The sequence below is a fragment of the Trichosurus vulpecula genome, chromosome 6, assembly GCF_011100635.1.
Source record: "Trichosurus vulpecula isolate mTriVul1 chromosome 6, mTriVul1.pri, whole genome shotgun sequence".
In the NCBI taxonomy this organism is placed as follows: Eukaryota; Metazoa; Chordata; class Mammalia; order Diprotodontia; family Phalangeridae; genus Trichosurus; species Trichosurus vulpecula.
The window spans coordinates 112,425,666-112,449,248 of NC_050578.1; the positions used below are offsets into that span (position 1 = coordinate 112,425,666).

General features: G+C 40.6%; 1 protein-coding gene across 3 annotated transcripts in view; it reads left to right on the forward strand.

Annotated features, from left to right (window-relative positions):
* Window positions 1-23,583, forward strand: part of INPP4B (inositol polyphosphate-4-phosphatase type II B) — a 471,298-nt gene that overhangs the window by 118,049 nt on the left and 329,666 nt on the right. For all 3 annotated transcript variants that reach the window (XM_036763284.1, XM_036763286.1, XM_036763285.1), the window contains exon 5: window positions 20,296-20,346. In XM_036763284.1, coding sequence (XP_036619179.1) covers window positions 20,296-20,346 — 51 coding nt within the window. The remainder of the gene's footprint in view (window positions 1-20,295; window positions 20,347-23,583) is intronic.

The window sequence follows — 23,583 nt, forward strand, 5'->3', positions numbered from 1 at the left end:
TGCTTTTGTTTTTCTAATCTGTCTACATCAAAGCATTTCCCACAAAGATAGGGGATGAAATTAAGGTTAAATGCCTCAAGGACCAGCTACAGTTATCCTGATTTTGTTGCTGAAATATGAATATCAGTATGATATTGACTTTAGGAAACAGAAGTGTGTGTGTGTGTGTGTGTGTGTGTGTGTGTGTGTGTATGTGTGTATGTGTGTATGTGTGTGTAATAATGGCGAGTAAGGGTCAAGAAAATTTAATATTTTTTTTCACTTGGTTGACCAAAAAATAATCTAAGATTTTGTGGGCACATCTTTTCAACCGGCTTCTTAAAGGCATTTGTGTCATGACTCAGGTGACTAGTAACTGCCTCTTAGAATATTCTCTTCTGATCACCCACCACATGCTGTCCCTCTGACAACAGTTAGAAAGGTGGTCTTAATTGTCACATCTAACATGTATATGGCATTTTATATACATTTTCTCAATTGTTGCAACAGCCCTGGTTGGTGGCAATGCCAGTGTTATTCTCCTAATGTATAGATGAAGGGGAAAAGGCTCATAAATGTATAAAGGCTTATCCAAGATCATCTGAATTATAAAAGGCAGAGCAGGTATTTGAACATAGGTACTAGGTCTCTCTGGGCAGCTAAGTGGCTCAGTGGCTAGAGCACTGGACCTGGAGTCAGGAAGACCTGAGTTCAAATCTGGCCTGTGTGACCCTGGGCAAGTCACTTAACCCTGTTTGCCTCAGTTTCCTCATCTGTAAAATGAGCTGTAGAAGGGAATGGCAAAGCACTCTAGTATCTCTGCCAAGAAAACCCCAAGGGGGGTCATGAAGAGTCAGACATGACTAAAAACAACACTCAATCTCTCCATACATGACTCTTTTCACTTCAAAATGCCCCAAATCATTTAATCTCTCTGTGCCTAGGTTTTCCTATTTATTGAGTTTAATTACTCCTGCAATCTTCTTTTGAAAATTTTGAATGCTATACAAGTATCCCTTCCACATCACAGGGGTTAGAGGCATGGAGCCTCTGACATCTTGAAAATCTGGTAAATTCTTTTGGCCTCTCTTCATACCAGAGAAGTCTGAATTTTTTTTAGAGGTTGTTTACAATACCTTATTGTAAAATTTGGGTTACGTATTTGATCATAGGCTCTGTGTCATCTGCTGGCCTTCGCCATGTGTTTTTCAGCTTCTGCAAAATTCCCATTTCATATCTTATGCCAACCCAGGATATATTGAAATGGGGAAAGTCGTGAAATGGAAGGGTTAACTGTAATGCTTTGTGTAATCTACTCCTCTCCCCAATGTTTGCATGTACACATGTACACACACATACACAAATATTGAGATCCCTTCTTATGATGTCCTATCAAGTGTATAGAAAACTCAGCAATCATTTGGGGCAAAAAGAATGAAATGAGGTGATGGAACTCACCTATCACCTAGGCTGTATGGGAGGAAAGAAGGGACAAAGCAAAGGATATGGTCACCATTACAGAGAGTGAGTCTGGGTGGCAAGGAGTTTCTATAGACCATAACCATTAGGGATGCTATCACCAGACAGCAAATTCCTGGCCTGGGACTGTGCTATTGGCTGCTTCTAAGTATCAACAACCTGGGACAAAGTCCCATTACTCTGCCCTAGTTGTGTCTGTACTCATCCTTGCCAACTTCTAAAATGAATTAGTGGGTGTCATGAATAATCATCTTTTACTCAGTGCTGGCTATCCAAAGTGACCCTTTCTGTTAGACTCGTTTCTGAAGAAAGCTCGCGTTTCTGTCAAACTGCTGAACCAGCATCTGATTTACTTTATGGAGAAAGGGTTCTCTAAAATTGCTTTTAGGCATCACCTCATTCTGTCTAAAAAGCTCCTGGTAGACAATAGGATCATTTGACTTTCCGTAGATAGTGGGAGGGCTTAGAAATCCTATCTAGGGCATTCTCAAATCTTTTGTTCTTCAAATGCTTCTCTAACTTTGGGGAAAAACCTCTTAGGTTCATTCTTCATGTCTCTTAAAAGTTATCCTAGGTAGGTGAAGAATGAATATGTTAAGGAATGGTTCCTGCAAGAAAGTTTATAGTGTTATTTTAATCAAATAGACACAACCAGATTCTCCTCCAGAGGCTATTGCCTAGAGGCAGAGTAGAGGGGGGAGAGGATGATTCTTGTTGCTGAGGCCTGTCTACACCAAAGGTGACATCAGATTGGGTAAGATTAGTTTCTCTTTTGTAAACTTCTGATTATTTTGTATTTGCTCATTTTATTCCCATCCCATAGTAATCTATAAAGGTTCCTGGTACCTGACATCAGTTTCTTAGATGTCTTTTTTCCCCCAGAAAGCAATTAGGCAGTGGTGGTGTTATTGGCTTGAGAGGTTTTGAGCAGATACGGACAGGTTAATATATTTAAAATGTATACTACAAAAATACCTGTCATAGCACTGAGAAATAGCAAAGGTGCTGTCTTGTGCCAACACACTAGGATTCTATTTTTGAACTCAAAGTATAGAAACTCTTTCCATCAATGGAGACCAGGAACTTTTCAGTAATGTACATTTTTAATGATTCGCTTGGATCACTGAAAAATGAAATGAGTTGTAAAAGGGTCATTCAGTTAGTACTTACCAGAAACGAGACTTGAGCCTTGGTCTTCCTAATTCAAAGGCCAGCCCTCTATGCACTACACCATGTTGGCTTTCCTAGATATTCTGTTCTTCTGTGAAGTATTCATGAACCTGGAAAACCAAAATTTAAACACATTATATTGATTAGATTAAGTTTAGTTTGAAAGGAGAGTTCTTCTGCTTCAAATAGAAATGTTTTGCCTTTGATTTGTTAAAATATGGCAAGTTAATGCCATATTCCCCTTTAACTACCACCCTTTCTCCAAATGTTCTGGGTGTCCTTGACGTGGCATTTTTAAGCTGTCAGCAATGGCACTAAATCTTCTGAACCTCAAAATGGCATTGATAGAAAGTGGCCTTTCATGCCAGAGAATGAAGTATGTGTTGGCAAAATAAATCTCACTTGATCGTGGAAGGAGATATTTGATTTTTCTACTCAAAACACATCTCTTATAACATGATAATATAACATGATAAATCCCTCAGAGGAGGGAGGGCTGCATGCTCTAGTCTGAGAAGCCCTGATTATTGTTTCTAGGGTAGTTATTGTTTCTTCTGGCAGAACTGCTGTGCCCCCAACATTGACTTTATGGCATAATCGTGAGGCTTCAATGTGATAAAGCACATGAAATCAAGTATGTATGTGCCAGCTGTGACTGTTATGGAGTGCTCTCTTTAGTCTAGTGCTTGGCATAGTACTGGGCACAGAGTAGGCACTTAGAAATGTTTGTTTAGTGATTGGTTGATCTTAAGTGAGATTTTGTGTGTGTGTGTGTGTGTGTGTGTGTAAGCTGTACAGACTTACACAAATAGAAGTTATTGTTTATTATTCTTGGGAAAAAGATGAACTACCAGCTATTGTGTAGCTAGAGGGCTGACCTTCGGGCCTGGAAAACCTGGGCTGAAGTCCCACCATTGACATAGCTTTATGATTCTGGACAAATAAGTCATTTAACTTTTCTGAGAACCAGGCAAGTCTTTAAGACTAAAAAGTGTGATATTGATGGAAGGAGTTTCCACACTAGGATTTCCTTACACAAATCAAACCACATTGCTTAAAAAAAAAAAAACAACAAAAAGATGTTAATAGAGTCTGACCTACTTTTTTAGTGACAAAGTTTCCTTTTCCCTATTATTCCTCTTTCTTTCTGTCTCTCATCTGTTGGGAAGAGTAGAGGGGAGTGGTCTAAATTGGACTGGAAGAGGCCAGATTAGTTTAGAATGGGCCAAAGTGGGGGTAGGCCAAGTTTCTAGAGACTTGCAGAGTGTGGGTGACACCCTGCTTTGGTGTCCAGCTGTCTAATTCACCATGGAGATTATTTTCAGCGTCCATTTGTTAAAGTTGCCCCCAATTTCCTCCCCTATTTTTCTCTCTCATCCTCAACCAAAATTCTCATCCAAAGAGGGTGTTCTCAAAGAGATGTTAGTCAAATATATGGAAATGACCTGAGAATATAAGTAAAGGGAGACTATTTAATCATAGGGCAGTTAGGCGGTACGGTGGGTAGAACACTAGGCTTGAAGTAAGGAAGACCTGAGTTCAAATCTGGCCTCAGACACTTACTAGCTGTATGACCCTGGGCAGGCCACTTCATCCTGTTTGCTTCAATTTCCTCATCTGTAAAATTAGCTGGAAAAACAAATGGCAAACCACTCCAGTGTTTCAGCCAGGAAAGCCCCAAGTGGGGACGTGGATAGTCGGACATGACTGAAATGACTGACCAACAACATTACATTTAACACTGACAGCCAGCACTTGCATAGAGTGCTAAGCTTGACAAAGCATTTCTCTTTGTGTTATCTCATTTCATCCTCAGAAGCACCTCTGGTATATATATATATTCCATTATCTTCTCCATTTTATAGATGAGACTCGGGGATTATGAAACTTCCCCAGGGTCACACAGTTATGTTGTGTCAGGAGTGAGTCTTGAGCCCAGATCTTCCATAGGGAGGAGAGCTGTGATTTTTTTTTTTTTTTGGCATAGAGAACTTCCTGGTGAGGAAATACTTTAACAATGCAGGTTGGCACCTTCTCTACCACTTACAGTCAAAGAACTGCCCAGAGCACTGAGAGGTTGAGTGATTTGTTCAAGATCACCAAGCCAGGATGTGTTTGAGGTTGGACTTGAAGCTACCTCTATGGCCAGCTTTCTGTGCACTTCACCACGTTGCCTCTGGTATGAATGATAATGATAATAGTTTACATTAATGTAACTAAGAATTATAAAATATTTCCTATGAATTATCTCATTTGGTCCTCACGAAAATCTGAGAGATGGATGGGGGCGGGCAGGGAGAGTTGGGGAGAGAGACAGAGATGTTATTGGTACTATCTGTCAAGGAGACAATTTTGTTTGAGGACACCTTCTAGTGTTACTGGGCTTCCCCAGGAAATTGCTCTTTCCTCCTGCAAAATGTAGTTCCTAGGGAATAAATTAGATGGAATGAACTTTATTCAATAGCATGAAGGAGCTAACTTCTTACTCTCCAACCCTCACCTCAGATTTGTAAATTGACCTGCACCCCATCTTTAATAAATCCAGAGACAGTTCTGAGATGTAATAATAATGATAATAATAAACATTGTTATAACAATAATTAGCATTTATAAGTATTTTTACAGATATGGTCTCATTTATCCCCACAACAACCCTGATGTATAGGTGATATTATCATGCCCACTTTACAGAAGAGGAAGCCGAAGCACCCAGAGGTCACTTGGGTCACACAGTTAGTAAGAGTCTGAGGCAGGATTGGATTCTCAGACCAGCACTCTATCTATGACGTCACTCTAGCTCTCTGATTCAGGCTGTGAACCCTCATTGATCCTGCGCTGCATGAAAATGGGCCTCACTGTGTATTGATTTATGGAGGCATCTGATTGCTCAGTGGATAGGGCTTAGGGTCTGGAATTAGGAGGACTTTAGTTCTAATCCAGCCTCAGGTCACATAATCTGAGCTTTGGAAGGAGCCGAAGAGACTGTCTAGTCTAAACTATACCTGAACAAGTTTTACTCCCACAACATCCCTTAGAAATGAAGGGTAGATAGGTGGTGCAAAGGGGATAGAGGGCTGAATTTTGAATCAGAAAGAACCAAGTTCAAAACTGGCCTCAGATACTTACTACCTTTGTGACCTTGGGTAAGTCTCTTAATCTCTGTCTGCCTTAGTTTCCTCATCTGTAAAATGGAGATGATACCACCTTCCTCCTAAGGTTGTGAAGATCACATGAGATAGTTCTATAAAGTGTTTATTGAACCATAAAGCACTAAAATAAATGCTATTGTTATAATCCAGCCATTGTTTGAACCCTTCCCAGTGAGGAAGAGCCTCCAAATAAAGCATATGGCCATATGGCACTGCCCACTCCCACTATACATGTAAAGATTATTTTTTTCTTTTTTTTGTTTTTGTTTTTTAGGTGATTCCAAATCTTTTTGTTTACTCAATTAACAAAAAAAAATACTTATTTTGAATGTTCTTTTTAACACTGAATTCCAAAATTCTCTTTCCAGACGTCCCCCATTTATTATAAGGCAAGAAATATATCAATTAAACATGACAAGTAAAGATTATTTATAGCTATATCATCTTATTTGGCTCCAACATATAATTTCTCCCACTCTGAAGTGAATTTGCCTCATGCTTATTACTCTTTTAATATGAAAACATGTTTGTTTGGATGGTGTAACTTCAGCTGCCAGACTGACTTGAACTCAGTCCATGGGTTTGAATGCCCCAGCAGTCAGTTTTTAATCAACAGATTAAAAATTCACCATCACCATAACCAACCATGACAGAATAACTGAAAGGCTTTTGTGTATGAGAGCCGGCAACAGTAAATGACCATCCTGAGTCATAGGAAAGGGATGTGAGATAAGAAAAGGACCTCTACCAGAACCCACAGATTAGATCTGAAAAGATCCGGGTGCCACATGAAAAGTTTGTTCCATCTAAACAGCCTGGGCTGATTCCCATGGTTGAAATCTACTTCTCCCAGTGGTGACAGCCTGAACCAAGCTTACTCACTATCTAAAGTACTTCATGGTTGCCAGGAGAAGTTGTGACAATTGTCTGTCTCCCCTGCAATACCTGCCTGATTCCCCAGACACCTGAACGACATCAGTTCTGCTGTTTAGAAAGCACTCCTGTGCCTGTCCGCATCTGTCTGTGGAAGCAGGGGAACTCAACATTTCCTGATATATTTTCTCCTATATTTTCTATCAAATAAAGAAAGTCATGTCACAGACCAATTATGTGGCCCAGGCTCCCTTTACCTGCTGTTCCAGAATCTTTTGCTCAGAGCTCTACCTTTGTGAATGCAAGGATTCCAGGAAATGACTATATAGCAGACTTTACATATCTTTGATCTCCATCAGTGTTGTAGATCATTCCCTCCACCAATAAAATGAAATTCAATTCAAGCAGTATTTATTTAGCACCTACCCTGGGCTAGTCACTGTATCAGGCATTTTGTTGTTGGTCAGTTGGTTCAGTAGCGTCCAGCTCTTCATGACCCCATTTGGGGTTTTCTTGGCAAAGATATTGGAGTGGTTTGCTATTTCCTTCTCCATTTTACAGATGAGGAAACTGAGGCAAAGAGTAAGTGACTTGCTCAGGGTCTCGCTGCTGCTCCACCTACCTACCTGTACTGGGCCTACAAGGGCAAAAATCAATCGTTCAATCAATTAATAAACATTTATCAAGCCCCTACTGTGTGCCAGGTACTGTGCTAAGAAATGAAACAATCTTTGCTCTCAAGGAAATTATTGGGTAGAAACACATGTGCTGGCAAGTACAAGAGAAGGAAGAATGTTAACCATTGGGAAAATTGGGAAAGTCTTCTGAGCTGAGCTTTGAAGAGATTCGAAAAGAGAGAGATGAAGATCAGCAGTAAAGGCTTGGGGTTAGGGGCTAGAATACCATACACAAGAATCTGTAAGTGGGTCACGTTGGCTGGGATAAAGCATGTGCAGAGTAATTGGAAGGAGGGACGGCAATTGGAAATGTCTGGAAAGATATATAGGAGCCACACTGCGAAAGGGCAGCTAAACATAGGAATTAGTGTTTTATCCTAGAGGCAATAGAGAAGGACTGAGGCTTCTTGAACAGATCATAAGCCTTCTATATTTTTTTCCTATTGTGTGATTCTTGTCCATAGCTTTTTCTTCTTCTTCTTAAAATAAATCCCCTTTAGAGAATCTAATTAGTGCCCAGGAGCCTTCCTTTGTAACGGTACCCCAGTGTACCATTCAGGTTATCCACCTGTTATCCTCCCTGGCCCAGTGAGTGGCTCACCTCAGGTAGTGAGCCCTCTTGAGAATATCATTTATACCACTTGGCCCATGCAAGTCCCCTTTGCTAACGTGCCACAATCTAATCATATCCATCATGTGTCTTTTCCTTGCTCCTTGGGGTATCTGCAATATTGGTTCTTTTTAAGATAATGGTATTTTATTTATTTTGTGTTATTTTGAGAATGTTGGTATTTAAAACTTTTTTAATCATTTTGTTTATTTCATTTATTTGTTTGTTGACCAGCAGTAGTCAGATGCTTAGTATCATCAAAAGTGCCATGTAAATTACCAAGCTGGATCCAGTCTGCTCTCCTATTTGTGATTTCTGGTTCTCATTCCCTCTGTGATACCCAATTGGGGTCCTTTACTTGGCTGCTCATCTAACTGCAAGAGGCAGCCTTAGGACAGGAGAGTTCTGTACCTAAACTCCAGCAGGACTCTGTAAAGATAAAATCTAGTGTCCCCAAAAGGCTCAGTGAATCTATTTCTCATTCAAGTTTATTGTAATCATTTTAAAAATTAAAAAAAAAACCCTCAGATAAGCCTATGCTTGACAATATGATGAAAATGTTATTGTCATTTAAGATGTTAAGCAGCATACACGTATAACATATATCTCAGCAAGGAGGGAGAAATAGAATATAAAACTCAAACCTTTTTTTAAAAAAAGTTAAAAATTGCTTTAACATGTTGTTGGGGAAAAATAAAATATTATATTTTTAAAAAGAAAGAAGTAAAACATTAGCAGCATAGAATAACTGTCTTTTCTTTTTAAAGGTTCCTACGTAGGCTAATAGGAATAGAGAGCTTGATCTACATCTTGGCAAATTTGCACGCTCACTTTTTTACACAGTGTACTTGGCTAACCTGGGGCACTATCTAAAATCAATAATGCTTTAAATGAGATATCATTGTCCTTGCAATATATTTCAACAGCTGGGCTAAAATAACTTGAAAACCTGTCTTTGAAAACCACCTTAGGTCCCCTATGCTTTTTTATTTGACAGCCAAAGGACTGGAAACGATTGATGGTTGTAACCTCTCAGAATGTGAGGATTTCAAGGCTGATAAATAAACAGCGGTTTTAATTTAAAATCTCCTTTTTTATTCCCTCCCAATAAACGTGTTAGGCAGTCCCTTGACCCTTAAAAACAGGTTGAGGTTTTTTTTCTTCTTAAAAATATGAGTTCTGAAAAGCATCCTTTTCTAAAATAAGCCTGTTTCATCCATATTTTTTTTGAATGTGTTGATCAGTGTATTCACCTTTGATTATTTTCTTCCAAACTTCATTGCATTTAGCTGTTAGGTCCTTGTCTACACTGTTCGCCTCTCTGGGAATTTTAACTCTGTGCATCTGAACTTGATTTTTTAAAACAACTGAACCAACCAATACTTGCAGTAAAAGTTTCTTCACTATCCATTTCATTTCCATTTTGTTTCTACTGCCTTAATTAAACTTGACACGTTTGTCTGAATGACTGCTCTGAGTTTTTTTATTGCGAGTCATACAAGTAAAAGATGCTCCATTTCTTTCCTTGTAACACATCTATTCCTTGTCATTTGGAAACTAAAAAAAAAAAGCTGGTGCACCTTTGCCTTTTTCTCTTTTATCTCACATTTTATAATATTCTGTATCATAGATTCAGGCAATCTGGCGTCTCATCTTATTTTATAATGACTCTGACCAGCTTCATACCATTTGGTTACGTGCATCACATTTTTGTTTAAGGTAATAACAAGCCTATTCTTCATTGCATTAGAGTATTTCCATCTGAAGTCTTCTTTCTCTTGTTTCTTTTGATTAAAAAAAACATTATACAACTGTTGGTAATATGGTATACAGCAGCGGCACTTTATAAATGTGATGAAAAGCAAGTAGAGACTTACTAAGGATCAAATGTATTAAAACTTTCAACTAGCTCCCACCTGTTACATTGATTGAACTGAGACTCATTAAACGTCACCTGATATTTTATCATTCATGCTGAATTTTCATTATTCAAGCTCCCATCGTGTCCCAGCTGTAGTGAGTGACTGAGGTCTGCCTGACTGCAGGTACAGCACCTTATGCACTAGTCTGGATATGCACTGGCTGGGTCACAGAGACGTATATGGGAGGGCTAAGAAGGACATTTTAATTCAGCCCTGCTCAGAAGAGTAAATATCACTTTGTATTCCCCTTAGGATCACAAATAAGTTAGCCAGGTGTCATTTATGGCCTTGAAAGTCCTTATTTTTTAAAAGGTGGAAAGTGAATTTTGAGCATAATCTATCTCTAGACTTCAAGGTTAAAAAGATCGACAATAATGATTTTATTTTCCGAATAATGATGCAATTGGGAGAAAAGGCAAACTGTTCATGTAATGTACATGAAATTTGAATGGAATTATATGAGCAGAAAATGATTTTCAATTGCTGTAATAATCTTATGCAGGGAATTGAGAATGGGAATAATATAAGAGCACGCATGGCCCAGGGGATAGAGCACTGCACTGGACTAAGAGTCCGGAAGACTTGGGCTCCGCTCTTGTCTTTCACAATAGCTAATTGTGTGGCTGTGGACAAATCACATGACTTTGGAGCCTCAGTTTCCTCATACTGGAGAATTAGTACCTGTAATACTTTATGCATCAGGCTGTTGTGAGGCTGAAAGAAAACAAAAGATGTCAAAATACTTTGTAAACTTGAAAGTGGTACTTAAAAGCCAGTTTTCTCTTCTTCCTTTTCCATCAACCTTTTCTTTTTCTATTAATCTCTTCTTCCTCCTCCTCTTACTTTTCCTACTCCTGATTTGTGTGTGTGTGTGTGTGTGTGTGTGTGTGTGTGTGTGTGTGCGCATTTAAAGAACTCCCAGTATGGGAAGTCCCTAACTGAAGCAGACCATCTATTCAGCCATAATTTTGCCATTTTGAGAGTCTCCCGAAGCACCAAGAGGTGAAGTGACCTCCTTCTGCTCATCTAGCTAGTATGTGTTAGAGGTGGGATGTGAAGCCGGGTCATCCTCTTTCCAAGGCTGGGCCCCCATCCACTCTCACACACTGCCTCTCATTCCCCCCCCCTCCTCTTTGCTCACAATGACCCTGTGAGGTAGGTAGGACAAGTATTATCGGCCTCCTTTTGACAGATGAGGAGCTTGCCAGAACCAGGAACCAGGTCCCCTGATCCAGGTCAGTGCTCTCGCTGCTTCATTGGGCTGAAAAAGTGTCAGCTCTTTTTCCATGGAATGTAAGGTGTACTTTCAGGGTTTGCCTGTTTGCTTTCGGTGGGGGGAGGAAGGGAGGGGAGGGGGGCGGAACAAGCATTTACTAAGGCCCTATTATGTGCCAGGCACTGTGCTAAGCATTTTGCAAATTTATCTCATTTGATCCCCACAACAACCTTGAGAATAGGGGCTATTAGCACCTTCGTTTTACTGAGGGCAGACATAGGTTAAGGGACTTGCCCAGGGTCACACAGCTAGTAACCCTCAGACAGGGTTCAACCTCAGTTCCTTTTGAGCCCAGGTCTAGACACTTTTCAAAATTCCTTTGTTTCATTTTTTAATCATGCCTTAAAACATAATGAGAATTGTTTCCTGTAAATCCCACAGCTATGAATTATTTCCTTTTGCCTTAATTCACTGTACCTGGAAAATGGTAACAAGCATGCTTACTCCAATGAATGTGAGAGTATAGAGGCTATTGCTAATGAATAAAGAAGCTTCTCGTAGTCTGTGGGACAACCCTGCTGATCTCTCAACTTAACTCAGCAACCATTTATTAGGCACCTACTGTGTCGAAGGAATTGTGCTGGTTAAACCCACTTTACAGATAGGGAAACTGAGGCCAGGGATGGGAAGTGACTTGAATAAGATGATTACGTGGCTGTGATTTTGTTAGTGGAAGATATGACTGATCTGGAGGACTGATCTGAGAATGTGCATCGTCTCTCCTTGGCAATGTGAGCTTCTTTCTCCTTTTCCTCCTCCTCCTTTTCAGAATTTGTATCATCACCATCATCATCATTATTATTTGATGTAGAAAATTTCCACTATAGAAAATCTTTAACTGAAACATATCAGCAGCTTGCCTGTAAATTAGAGCTTTAGAGGACAGCCTGGGGCCCTCCTCCTGTTCTCCTTTCTCCCACCCCACCCTTGCAGCCTATGCTGTGAAGTCCTGCTGTGGCTACAAGGCAGAGTGGCCACTTAGGATTTTGTCTCTAATATAAATTAGACCTCACGTACCAAAAAAAAAAAAGCAGAGGGTGGGTGGGAGGAAAGACAAAAGCAAAGATCTGGAGGGATGGAAAGGCAAAGGAGCTGATCTGCTTTTTAGTGGCCAAAGTTTTTAAGTTCTTTACCTTGGGAAATTTTCCAGTTTATGTGTGTGGTTGGGGGAAGGGCGGTGGGGTGGGGAGGATAGGGTAGGGTGTAGTATACTGGTATTGCCCTAGTGAGGATCTTATAGCAATATTTATCTTTCCCATTAATAAGTTTTATTTATTCCTTTTTAGCATTAGAGTCATTTACCAATAAACTCCATACCACTGTTTTCTTCTCTTGTAATGAGGGGTAATTTGAATAAAATGCAGCTGACAAAGTGACTGTATCTGTTATTTTTCAATTTTTTTCACATGTAGGCCCCCAGTTATTTACCAAGAGGGTGGAGGTTCGTTTCTTCCCTCCTTTTTTCTGGAACCAAGATTTATTTGTAAAATTGGACAGCATTTTAGTGTTGTTTTCATTTACACTATTAGAGTCATATATATCCTTTTCTTGATTCTATGTTCTTTCCTCTGTATTAATTCACATTTTTTTATGTTTCTCTGAATTCCATTCAGATTCCTTTATATTCAAGTATCATGACTCATTCAACTATTCCCCAACTGATTGACACCTACTTTGTTTCCAATTCTTTTTATTTATTTAAATAAACAATAATTCGTATTTTTTTTTGGCATTTTGTAGCTATGGAATGCTTTGTTATATTCATTATATCACATTCCTCTGGTCCACTGCCAGGAACCCCTTCTCTTGGGTATAATAAGCTCCTTACCTGGAACCTTTCAGGTAGATAGCTCTGGATAGATCTGAAACATAAACCTATCTATCCCTCAACAGCATTTACTAAACCATGATAGTATGCCAGGCACTGTGCTAACTATTCAGGATTCCAAGGAAGGCCAAAATAATCTCTTCCTTCAAGGTACTCACACTATAATGGGAAAACAACATGTAAATAATTTGGTGCTTGTAAGATATGTACAAATATATGAAAAGTGATGTTGTTACTAGGCTGGAGGATTGCGAAGTGCCTCTGGTAGCAGATTGGATTTGAGCTGTCTTAAAGGAAGGGTGGAAATGAAAGAACAGAACATCCGTAGGCATGTGTACAAAGTTACATAGACAGGATATGGAGGGCAATATTAGAAGAAATGGAAGTAGGCTAGCATTGCTGGGTTGTAGAGTGCATTGAGTGGTGTAAAGTGACAAAGATTGTCAAAGGTAGAAAGGGGCCAGATGAGGAAGAAATTCAAATGCCAGACAGAGGAGTTTCTATCTGATTGTGGAAGTAATAGGGTGCCACTGGAACTTGCTGAGTGAGTATTGGGGGTGAGGGGGATTTGACATGGTCAAAATTTTGTTGCTTTTTGTTCAGTCGTGTCCAACTCTTCATGACCCCAGGGTCTGTAACACACCAGGCCTTTCTTTCCTCCACTATCTCTCTAGGTCTGTCCAAGTTCATCTTCATTGTTTCTATGACACTATCTATCCATCTCATCTTCTGTCTTTTCCTTTTGCCTTTAATCTTTCCCAACATCAGGGTCTTTTCCAGTGAGTCCCATCTTCTCATTATGTGGCCAAAGTATTTAAGTTTCAGCTTCAGTCTTTGACCTTCCAGTGACTAGCCTGAATTAATTTCTAAGTATTGACGGATTTGACCTCCTTGCTATCCAAAGGACTCTCAATAGTCTTCTCCAGCACCATAATTCAGAAGTGTTGACTCTGCAGCACTCAGCTTTCCTTATGGTCTAACTCTCATAGCTCTACGTTGCTGCTGGAAAAACCATAGCTTCAACTATGTGGACCTTTGTCGGTAAGGAGATATCTGTGTGGTCAAGTATGGTCTTTAGATAAATCAACATGGTGGCTGAATGGATGATGGATTGAAAGGTTTTTGCGGTAGGTCAGGTGAGAAGTTAGGAGATAATAAATGTTTGAACTAGGTTGGCAGCTTCATGAGTGGAGAGAAGAGGGCTCCCCTATTTTTGGTGTTTGCTGTGTGTGAATTCTGGAACACTGAACTTCAACCCACACATGTGGCAGACCTGTTCTCCCAAACCAAGGACATCATGGCATCACTGCCACTCCCAACTTTTTATTTGCCATACTCCCCCTCCCCCAAATATTCTACCAGAGTTGTTGCAACTTTCAACCTCCACTCTATTCAGAAACTCCTCTTGCGTCTTGGTACAATGGTGGGGGGGTCTGGGGGAGATGTGTAAAGCACCAGTAACTTCTTTTGTCTCTGACCTCAATTCTCACTGGTATGCTGACAGATCTTCCTTTTCACTTTCTCTCTTCTCATTTTCCTTGAGGAGAGGAGGCATCTCTACCTGTCATCATGCCCCAAGGGAACTAATACTTGTAAAAGTTTCTTGTCGTGGAAAAGTTCCTTGGCATGGCTTGTCAGGCAGCTGTTTTATGCTGCATATATGAGTCTTCATAAGCAAAAAAAAGAAAGAAAAGGAAAGGAAAAAAAAGAGATTAGCCTTAGTGAGGCCCTGTCCTATATATCATATGCATCTTCTTTCAGTTGTTCGGGCTTGGGTATGTTGAATGCCTCTCTAGTTACCTGTCTTTATCACCTTCTCTCAAGGCTTCTCCACTTAACATCTGAATGTAAAGGCTTTGTCTCCTGTGGGGTTCTTTGTTAAAGCCCTAAGCAAAACCTACTGCATGCTGTCATGAACCTTTCTGGTCAAGTGTATCCTGGCCTCTGACCTTCCCTTGGCCCCTTGCAATATTTCCCCTCATTTGACTGAGGAGCTGAGCTCTGTCAGCTGTAGCAGAATTATGAGCTGCCTTTCCCACTTTCTAGACCTCATCCAGAAGAGGTGCTTTGCTCTGATCTTTTATCAAGAGAAAGAAAACTCTGAGAATCAGTTTCCTCAGTCATAAAGTGAACCTGAACTACCTGCCTTACAGGGTTATTATGAGCAAAGTGCTTCATAAAACTTAAAGCATTTTATATTGTGAGGGATTTTTAGCAATGGCCAATTGAGAATAAGTACAAGGTTATGATCATGGCTCATGTGTTAAAATGGTGGTTGGGCTCCAGGATCTGATGCTTTTCATTTGCATAAATTATGAATTCCGTCAGTCAGTAGCTCGAGTCAGCCACTTTATGGTTCATAGACACAGGTCACCTCTTTGTAAAGCATTCTAGACATATGACAAGGACAACAACAACTGTGGACATTCAAAGTCAAGTCTATATTTCTTATCAATCTCCCAATTTCCTTATTAATTTTCTTATATTCCGCCTCTGACTAGGGCCTACTCCAATGCCAGTTTGGCTGCTAAGGGCTCAGCATAAATTCATTCAAAAATCACTTATTTGGTGCCTGCTGTGTACAAGGCACTGTGCTGGGTGCTAAGAACAAAAACAAGGATGAAATACTTTCTGCCTTAAGAGAGATTATATTATGGGGGGGTGGGGTGGGATATAGCATATATAGATAATAAAGTAGAATGAAATTTAGGGTGGGAGAAAGTTCTATAAACTAGAATAGGGAAGGAGAATCAAGAGTTTTCATTTGAAGCAAAGCCTTGAAAGCAGCCCTGGACTCTAAGGAGTGGGGTAGTAAGGCTTGGGCGTTAGCCAGTGCCAAGGCATGCTGAGAGTAGATGAAATGCTAAGTCCAGGATATCATTCCTTCTCTTCCTGTTACCTCTATTCTTCTCCTCCCTCTTCCTTGTTAGCCTCCTGTTCCCCTCTTCCTCTTCCTTTTCATTCTCTTTCTGTTTTCCCATGAGTGCAATGGTCCAGCAGGAAAAGTCCTGGTTCTGAACTCAGAGGACCTGAATTCAAATGCAGCCTGTGATACTTACTATCTGTTTGACTCTGGGAAAAAATTCATCTCCCTGGACTTCAATGTCTCAGATAAAGTGAGAGGTTGCACTGGATAGCCTCTAAGGCCCCATTTAGCTCTAGATTTACAATCCTATGATTACTTTCTGGTCTCCCCCTTGTCCCCCTTTCTTGTCCTTCCCCTTCTTACCACCTCTGCCTTCTCTTTTCCTCCTCTTCCCTTGCTTCTCTATTTTCATGATTTTAGGTCTGGAATGTTCCACTTAAGTGCTTCTATCTAGGATTCTTCTTTCAGCTTCTGCAGCTGCGAGATAGAGAAATGAAGGGGATAAGATGCACTTTACAAGATGGAGGACTAGGAAAGGAGCAATTTTGAGGCTCCAGAAGATAATACCAGGACTAGATTGAATTGTTGATGATATAACACTATCCAATACACTCTTTGTAGGCTTGATAGGAGACTGCATTAGTTTATAATCTTCTAGGAGGACATAGTTCTCTGCTTAATGTCCATGAAGTAGATAGGAGAAGGCACATCCCTCCCCTCAATCCCAGAATAAAAAACAAAAAACAAACAAACAAACAAACAAAAAAAAGAAGTTGGAAAGGACCTCAAAGGCCATCTCATCTAACTCATATCCAAGAAGGGACCCCTCCCTCAGTTCTATCCTTGACTTGGCCAACAGACCTGTAGTAAGGGGGAGTGGGGATGGAGGGAGTTTTTCCTGAGGCAAATTTTATATTCTTTTAAATTTTAGATAGCATTGATGGTTATGTTTTATTTTTTTATATTAAATCTAAATCTGTCTCAGCAACGGCTATCCATTGCTCTAGATTGGCCTCATGGGGCAAGACAGAACACGAACAACCCATCTTCCATGTGATAACCTTTCAAATACTTGAAAGCAGTTGTTAGACACCCTTCAAGTCTCTTCTCCACTGTAATAATCTACAATCCCTTAACCAAACTTCATGTAGAATGATATGAAGTTGCTTAAATATCTCTCTGCTGATTACTTATCTGTGTGACCTTTGTCAACTCATGTCATTGGGCTTCTGTTTGCTTATCTGTAAAAAGGGATATGGCTTAGGTCCAACTCTAAGATCTCTTCTAGTTTAAGATCTTGAGACCTAGGTGAGAGAAGATCTGAGCAAACAATTTCGCTAGATTTCGTTCATCACCTCCTATGTGGGAATGAAGAGTGTTTTGGGTAATATGCCTTCTAAATATGACCAGGGCATTGAGGTGACACAGTAGATAGAGTACTGGGCTTGGAATCAGGAAGATTCATCATCATGACTTCAAATCTGGACACAGACACTTACTAGCTGTATGACCCTGGTCATGTCACTTAACCCTGTTTGCCTCAGTTCTTCATCTGCAAAATGACCTGGAGTAGAAAATGGCAAACCACTCCAATATCTTTGCCAAGAAAACCCCAAAATGGGGTCATGAAGAGTCAGACACGATGGAAATAACTGAACAACAACAACAAAACTATGAATAAGATTCCAAGGGAATTATACGAAGACAATGTCATTTAGTGAATCGAGGGTTGAATTTGGAGTTAAGAAGACCTGGCTTCAAATCCTTTCTCTAACACTTACTATCTGTATAGCCATAGGGAAATAATTTAACCTTTCTTAGCCCCAGCTTCCATTTAGAGAGTGAGGATAATATATTTGGTAAGTAAAGATAGGGTGGTACATTTGAAAGAAATTGAATATGAACTTAAAGGACCTAGGTTCAAGTCATTGCTTCTGACTTTGTGTGTCTTTGGGCAAATTACTTAACCTCCCCAGGTCCTCCATTTCTTCATCAATAAAACAAAGGGCTTGGATTATATTTCATTGAGGTCCTTTCCATCTGTCTCTTTGATGCTATCATCTTACTTCAGGGTGTCATGAGGTTCCAATAAGATTATGCATGCGAAACATTCTTTAAACTTTAAAATGTTATGTAAATGTCAATTATTATTTCAGTTCCTTGCACATAGTAAGAACTTAATCAGCATTGCTATATTACTGAAAGGTGTTGCTAGACTTGACCGTATTTTGTTGAATGTGAGAAAGACAAGTTTTTTCTGTCCATCAAAGATCCAGGTCCCCAGATGCTGCAAGATGGCATGCATCGCTACACATACAGGTGTGTCTAGATTTTCTTTCTGTTATTTCTCTATATGTTATCCTTTGTTGCAGATGTTTTGTTTTATTTTGGTTCCTATTCTTTTACCATTCAAGGGTAGATTAGCATTAATATCAGAGTTCGTTATTCAGAGATCTTTACTGTATTAAGGAGGGTCATCATTTCTTCCTATTTGGAACTTTAGTTTTTTAGGTTTTTTCCCCTCCTAAGTGGAGAGGATGCTATCAGGAGATGGAGTGTGTATCTAGGAAAGCACATATCAATCAAACTATTCTGCTCATTTCAAATGTACAGTACTTATTTCTGTGTGGGTTGGGGCAATAGGTTACTTAATGCTGTAATTGTGAGATTATTTTTCTTTAATCCCAACTGAATTGCTTTTTCTCTGTTCACATGGCCACCACCAGGATTCCATATGGCAATAACATCCTAATTGACCTCCCTCCAGTCTTTCCCCCCTCCGCTTTATCCTATTTTTCTCCTCTGATACTGCTGCCACTTTGGTGCTGGCCTTCATCACCTTGTGCCTGGACTGTTGCAATAGCCTTCAGGTGGATCCACCTGCCCTAAGTCTCTCACACTCCTATCCATTCTCTATTCAGCCACCAAAGTGATGGTCAGATCATGTCACTCCCTAGTCAGTTAGCTAGGGTGGCTCCCTCTCAACTCCAGGATCAAATACAAAATCCTCTGTTTGCAGTTCAAAGTCTTTCATAACCTAAACCCATTTCTCTCAATTCCCTGCCCACCTCAACCTTTCTGATCTTCTTACATTTTGCTTCCTGCCATGTACTCTTTGATCTGGGGCCACTGGTCTTCTTGCTGTTCCATGAATAAACACTCCATCTCTCAACTCCAGGCATTTTCTCTGGTTGTCCCCCATATCTAGAATGTTTTCTCTCCTCATCTCTGCCTCCTGGCTTCCTTTATGTTCCAGCTAAAATCAAGCCTTTTACAGGGAACCATTCCTGTCTATCATGCACATCTCTCCTTTGTACACATTTGTTTGCATGTAATCCCCTTGGTTAGACTGTACACTCCTTGAGAGCAGGGACTGTCTACAGTGCCTAGCACATTATAAGTGCTCAAAAAATGCTTATTGACTCACTTGCACACTCTACAAATTGTTTTCTGAAGAAAAGGTATGATTCTATTTCTCCTTTACCCTAGAAGCTTCGGTGACAGTCCATTGCTTCTGGGATTAAACATAAACTTCTCTGCCCAGCCTGTAAAGCCATTTACAGTTTGGCTCCAAGCTATGTTCAGGTTGATTTACACATTACTTCCTCTAATATACTCTAAGGTCAGATCAAATTAGCCTCTTTCCTTCTCCCTCTCCACCACATTGCACCTCCAACCTCCTTGCCTGGGCTGTCCCCAAGTCCGGGAATGCTCTCTCTTCTCACTTCTGCCTCTTGGACCCCTTAATCTCCCCTTAAGGCCCAGTGAAAGTGCTGTCTCTTACAAGAGGCTTTCCCTCATTTTCCAGATCATTACTGATACCTCACACTGTGTATTATACCCTCCATCCCCACCAGAAGGATCTAAGTAGATATTATTTTCATTTTTGTCTTTGTATACCCAGCATTGGTATATAGGTGATTAACAAATAAATATATCTTGAATGGTATTGTGTTGAATTTCTTTTTATCCAGGCTTGAAATGAAATGATGGAGATTATAATTTATGATGTTCATGAAAGAAAGGGATGTAAGGAAGCTGTGTGTCTGGAAGACAGTACACATATATACTTTCTGCTCTTTCCCCATGGACCCCTCCCCCATCTCTTTTCTATAATACTCATGGTTTTTTTTTTTCCCCTATCAATCTGAATGATCCTTGTTCTTTAAGAAAACTGGGAGGCGATTCCCCGTAAGATGTCACTTTCCCAGGGACCTCAGGTGAGGGAAGTGAGCCTGACTATAAGGTCTCTGTTAACAGAAGAAAAGGAAAGAAGTGTGTAGGAGCTGTGAGGAGGGCGCTTCATAGGTCTGGAAGTGAGCAGCACCCAAAGGTGGACTCATTAATGATTAAACAGAGAGGCTGAACTGACACCAAATGAAGACAGTTGGAAAATGGCACCTGTTTTTTTTATCCTTTTCAAAGCCACCTAGAAAATAAAGGTGTGTTTGTTCTTGCCCCACCAGGTCCGCACCAGTGTCCTGCCTGAGAACAAGGAGCCACGGTCAGATGTTGGTGTAAGTATTTCTTAGCCCTCCCTGGGTACACAGACATTCCCAACTTAATTGTTCCCATCTTCTCTGGCTCTATGCCTAGGGGCTGACAAATGTGATGGAGTTCAATTAACAGGGTGGGAGCTGGCACAGTGATTCCTGAATTATGCTGAATTCATGTCTTGTCTCTTGGAAATCCATCTCCAAGAGAGTGCTCACAGAATCTGGTCCAGCTGGCCAGGAGTAGTCCCATAAATTACCCAGCAGGCAACCCACACTTGCTTCCTAGGCCAGATTCCTACAACAGTTGGGGTTTGGTGAGATTGCAGATGTGGGCTGGGGTGACTCTGATCATTTCTTCTGCCTGCTGCTTAATCACTGGTATGGAGAGTCAAGAGATGGACACTTCTGGCCTCGCCCCCTGGCATGCTCTTACTGTACCAGAATATACTGTATGCCAAGGAAAAGGAGCCTTCTGGTCTGGAGAGAGAAAATCATAACCCCAGAAACATGGTTAAAGAGAGGCTTCCCTGAGATCATATTCCCTCCCTGCCTCGGTTTACTACACAGACTCCTTCTCCTTTCCCCTCTCTGCCTAGCTTTTGTTCCAGCCAAATTGATCTACTCTTCCCCCTAAACATACATCCACTGGCCTTTCCTTTGCTTATCCAATGGTTGGAATGCCCTCCCACCTCCCTCAAAGCTCATCATGAGCTGGCTCCAACCTGTCTGAGGCTGGTTGTATTTTGCTACTGCTCACACACTCCACTTTCTACCCCGGTTCTTCTGTTTGCTATTTGGCATCTGTCACCTCTGTTCTTTGCATAGCTTGTCCTCCTGTCCTTGAAAACTGGAATTCTCTCCCTCCCACTTCTACCTCCTAGACACCCTAGTTCTTTTCCATGCTCAGCTTAGGCAACATCTCTTCCATAAAGCCTTTCTGGATCACCCTCTGTCTAAATTGTTAGTACTCCTCATTCCATCCCTAATTTCTCTCTAAGTTTTTATATACATATCCATTTATTATGCATATCTTTTATATAAACTTATCTTCTAGGACCATCGAAGCTCCTTGAAGGCATTTTTTCCTGCATACTCCTAGTGTCTGTTAATACCATCTTGGATACAAGCTCAGTATGAATCACGAGTATGTCTTGGCAACCAAAAAAGAAAAGAGAGAGAGATTTTTGTAGTAGAGATCCAGAATAAGGAAAGTGATAGTCCCATTGTACTTTACCCTGATCTGAGTAGGTCTGAATGTTCTGGATGCCACATTCTAGAAGGAACATTGCCAAACTGGAACCTGTCCAGAGTGACCTCTATGACAGTGACAGGTGAGGGACCTAAAGACAATGCTGTATGATGAATGGTTGAAGGGAGTGGGAAAGTGGAGTCTAGAGAAGAGAAGATTTGAAGGATGGATTCATGATACTTGTCTTCAAATGTCTGAAGTACTGTCATGTGAAAGGAGGACTATACTTTTCCTTTATGGGACAAAGAGGAAGAACTAGGCACAATGGGTAGGTGTATAGGGGAAGATTTCAGGTCATTGTAAATGCAGACTTCCAAATGGTTAGAATTGACCTAAAATGGAATGGATTGTCTTGGGGAGTACTGGGTTCTCCATCATTGGAGGCTCTACAGTACTTGTTCACAATGTTGTGGAAGAGATTTCTATTAGAATATGGGTACCATGAGATATCCTCTATGGTCTCTTCAAAGAAGATATTAATTTTAATTCTGTGCTGTAATACCTTGTTTCCCACAAGATCCATCCAGATATACAGGGATATTTATTCCACTATGGCACCAGAGGGCTGCTTATTTTAGGTTCTGTGCTTCCTCCTCACTGTCATCTATTGTCAGAGTGCCTACTTGAACGCTCCCTTGTAACCTTTTGAGACATCTGGGAAATCAGATCACCCTGCTTGCTAGCATTCTAGCTACACCAACAGTAAATAAACCTGAAGGGCTCTCTCTGTTGACTAAAGCACTTAAGCTTTTATGCATGACCTTTGTGACATCTCTTTAGTTGATCAGGTTGACTTTGCCAGCCCATTCCCTGTTTTTCACTAGTTTCCTGGTCTTAGCTGGATAACTGAGGTGATGGGTAAAGGATTTCCAGGCACTTGAGCTATTGGTCTGTTTAGTTTATGAGGAGTCTTTTTGTTGATTGACTAACACAAAGAGTTCATATTTAGGTATATTCTGATATTCTGGATCTTGCCTCTGATACCTCCTGTCAGACCTTGGGCAGATGCTGTAGAGATTATAAATTTCAGTGAAGGTGCCGGATTGCATTGGTGAAGAGAGTTTCCTCATCTGGGAATTGCCTACACAGGTCTGCTACCTACCTTGCGTCCTTAAATTCTGTTGATGATAGCAGGAAGTAAAGTTGGCTTGGAGAAAGGGTGGTAAAATGATGAATTTAGGTAAGGTCAATGCAAACATTAGGGAATAGATAACATATTTATGGAGTGCTTTGCCAGAAAAAAATTATCTGTAAGGCTAAAGGTCACCAAACAGTAAATGAAATACCAGGTTATGCAATATAAAATGCTGCGTGTTGTGGTAGGAAAAGCATGTGATCCTTAGAAGTACTACATTTGAACACCTGCTTGACTCTACCTGAGACACCTAGAGCAATTCAATTCCATTTAACAAATGTTTATTAAGTTTCCACTATGTGCAAGGACTGTATGAAGAGAAGAGGATTTTTTTTTAAATGGAAGGAGCTTACATTCTATTGAAGGGAATAGCAGCCACGCAGCTGAATTAATACAAAGTGAGAGAAACTAGCTTCAGGAATGGTGAACACACAGACAATGGGGTCAATCACAAAAGGCGTCCTCTACCAATTGGTACCTGAGCTTCAGGCGTCACTTCAACTCTTGGGCCTTCTTTTCCTCCCCTATAAAATGAAGCCATCTGGACCCCCCAAGGAGTCTTCTCTAATTCTGTGAATCTTGTGGCTGGATTCTCAGACTTCTAATTTAGGTCCTGGGCTCAGCCAAGGAATCATCACAGCCCTGAACTATTCTTGAAGGCTGGGTCGTAGTTGAGTTCAGTCTTAGTGAGCAACCTGAGTATTTCTGACTTCACTTCATGGGGCCAGCAGGATAAATTGTTTTCTGCACACCCCTCACAGAGAGAGGTCATGGAATGAGACAGCTGTCCCCTTCTTCCTCCCCCAGACGTGATATTACTCTCCAGGCAGGTGAGTGGTAGAAATCGTGCGTCAGGCAATTTAATGTTCATCTG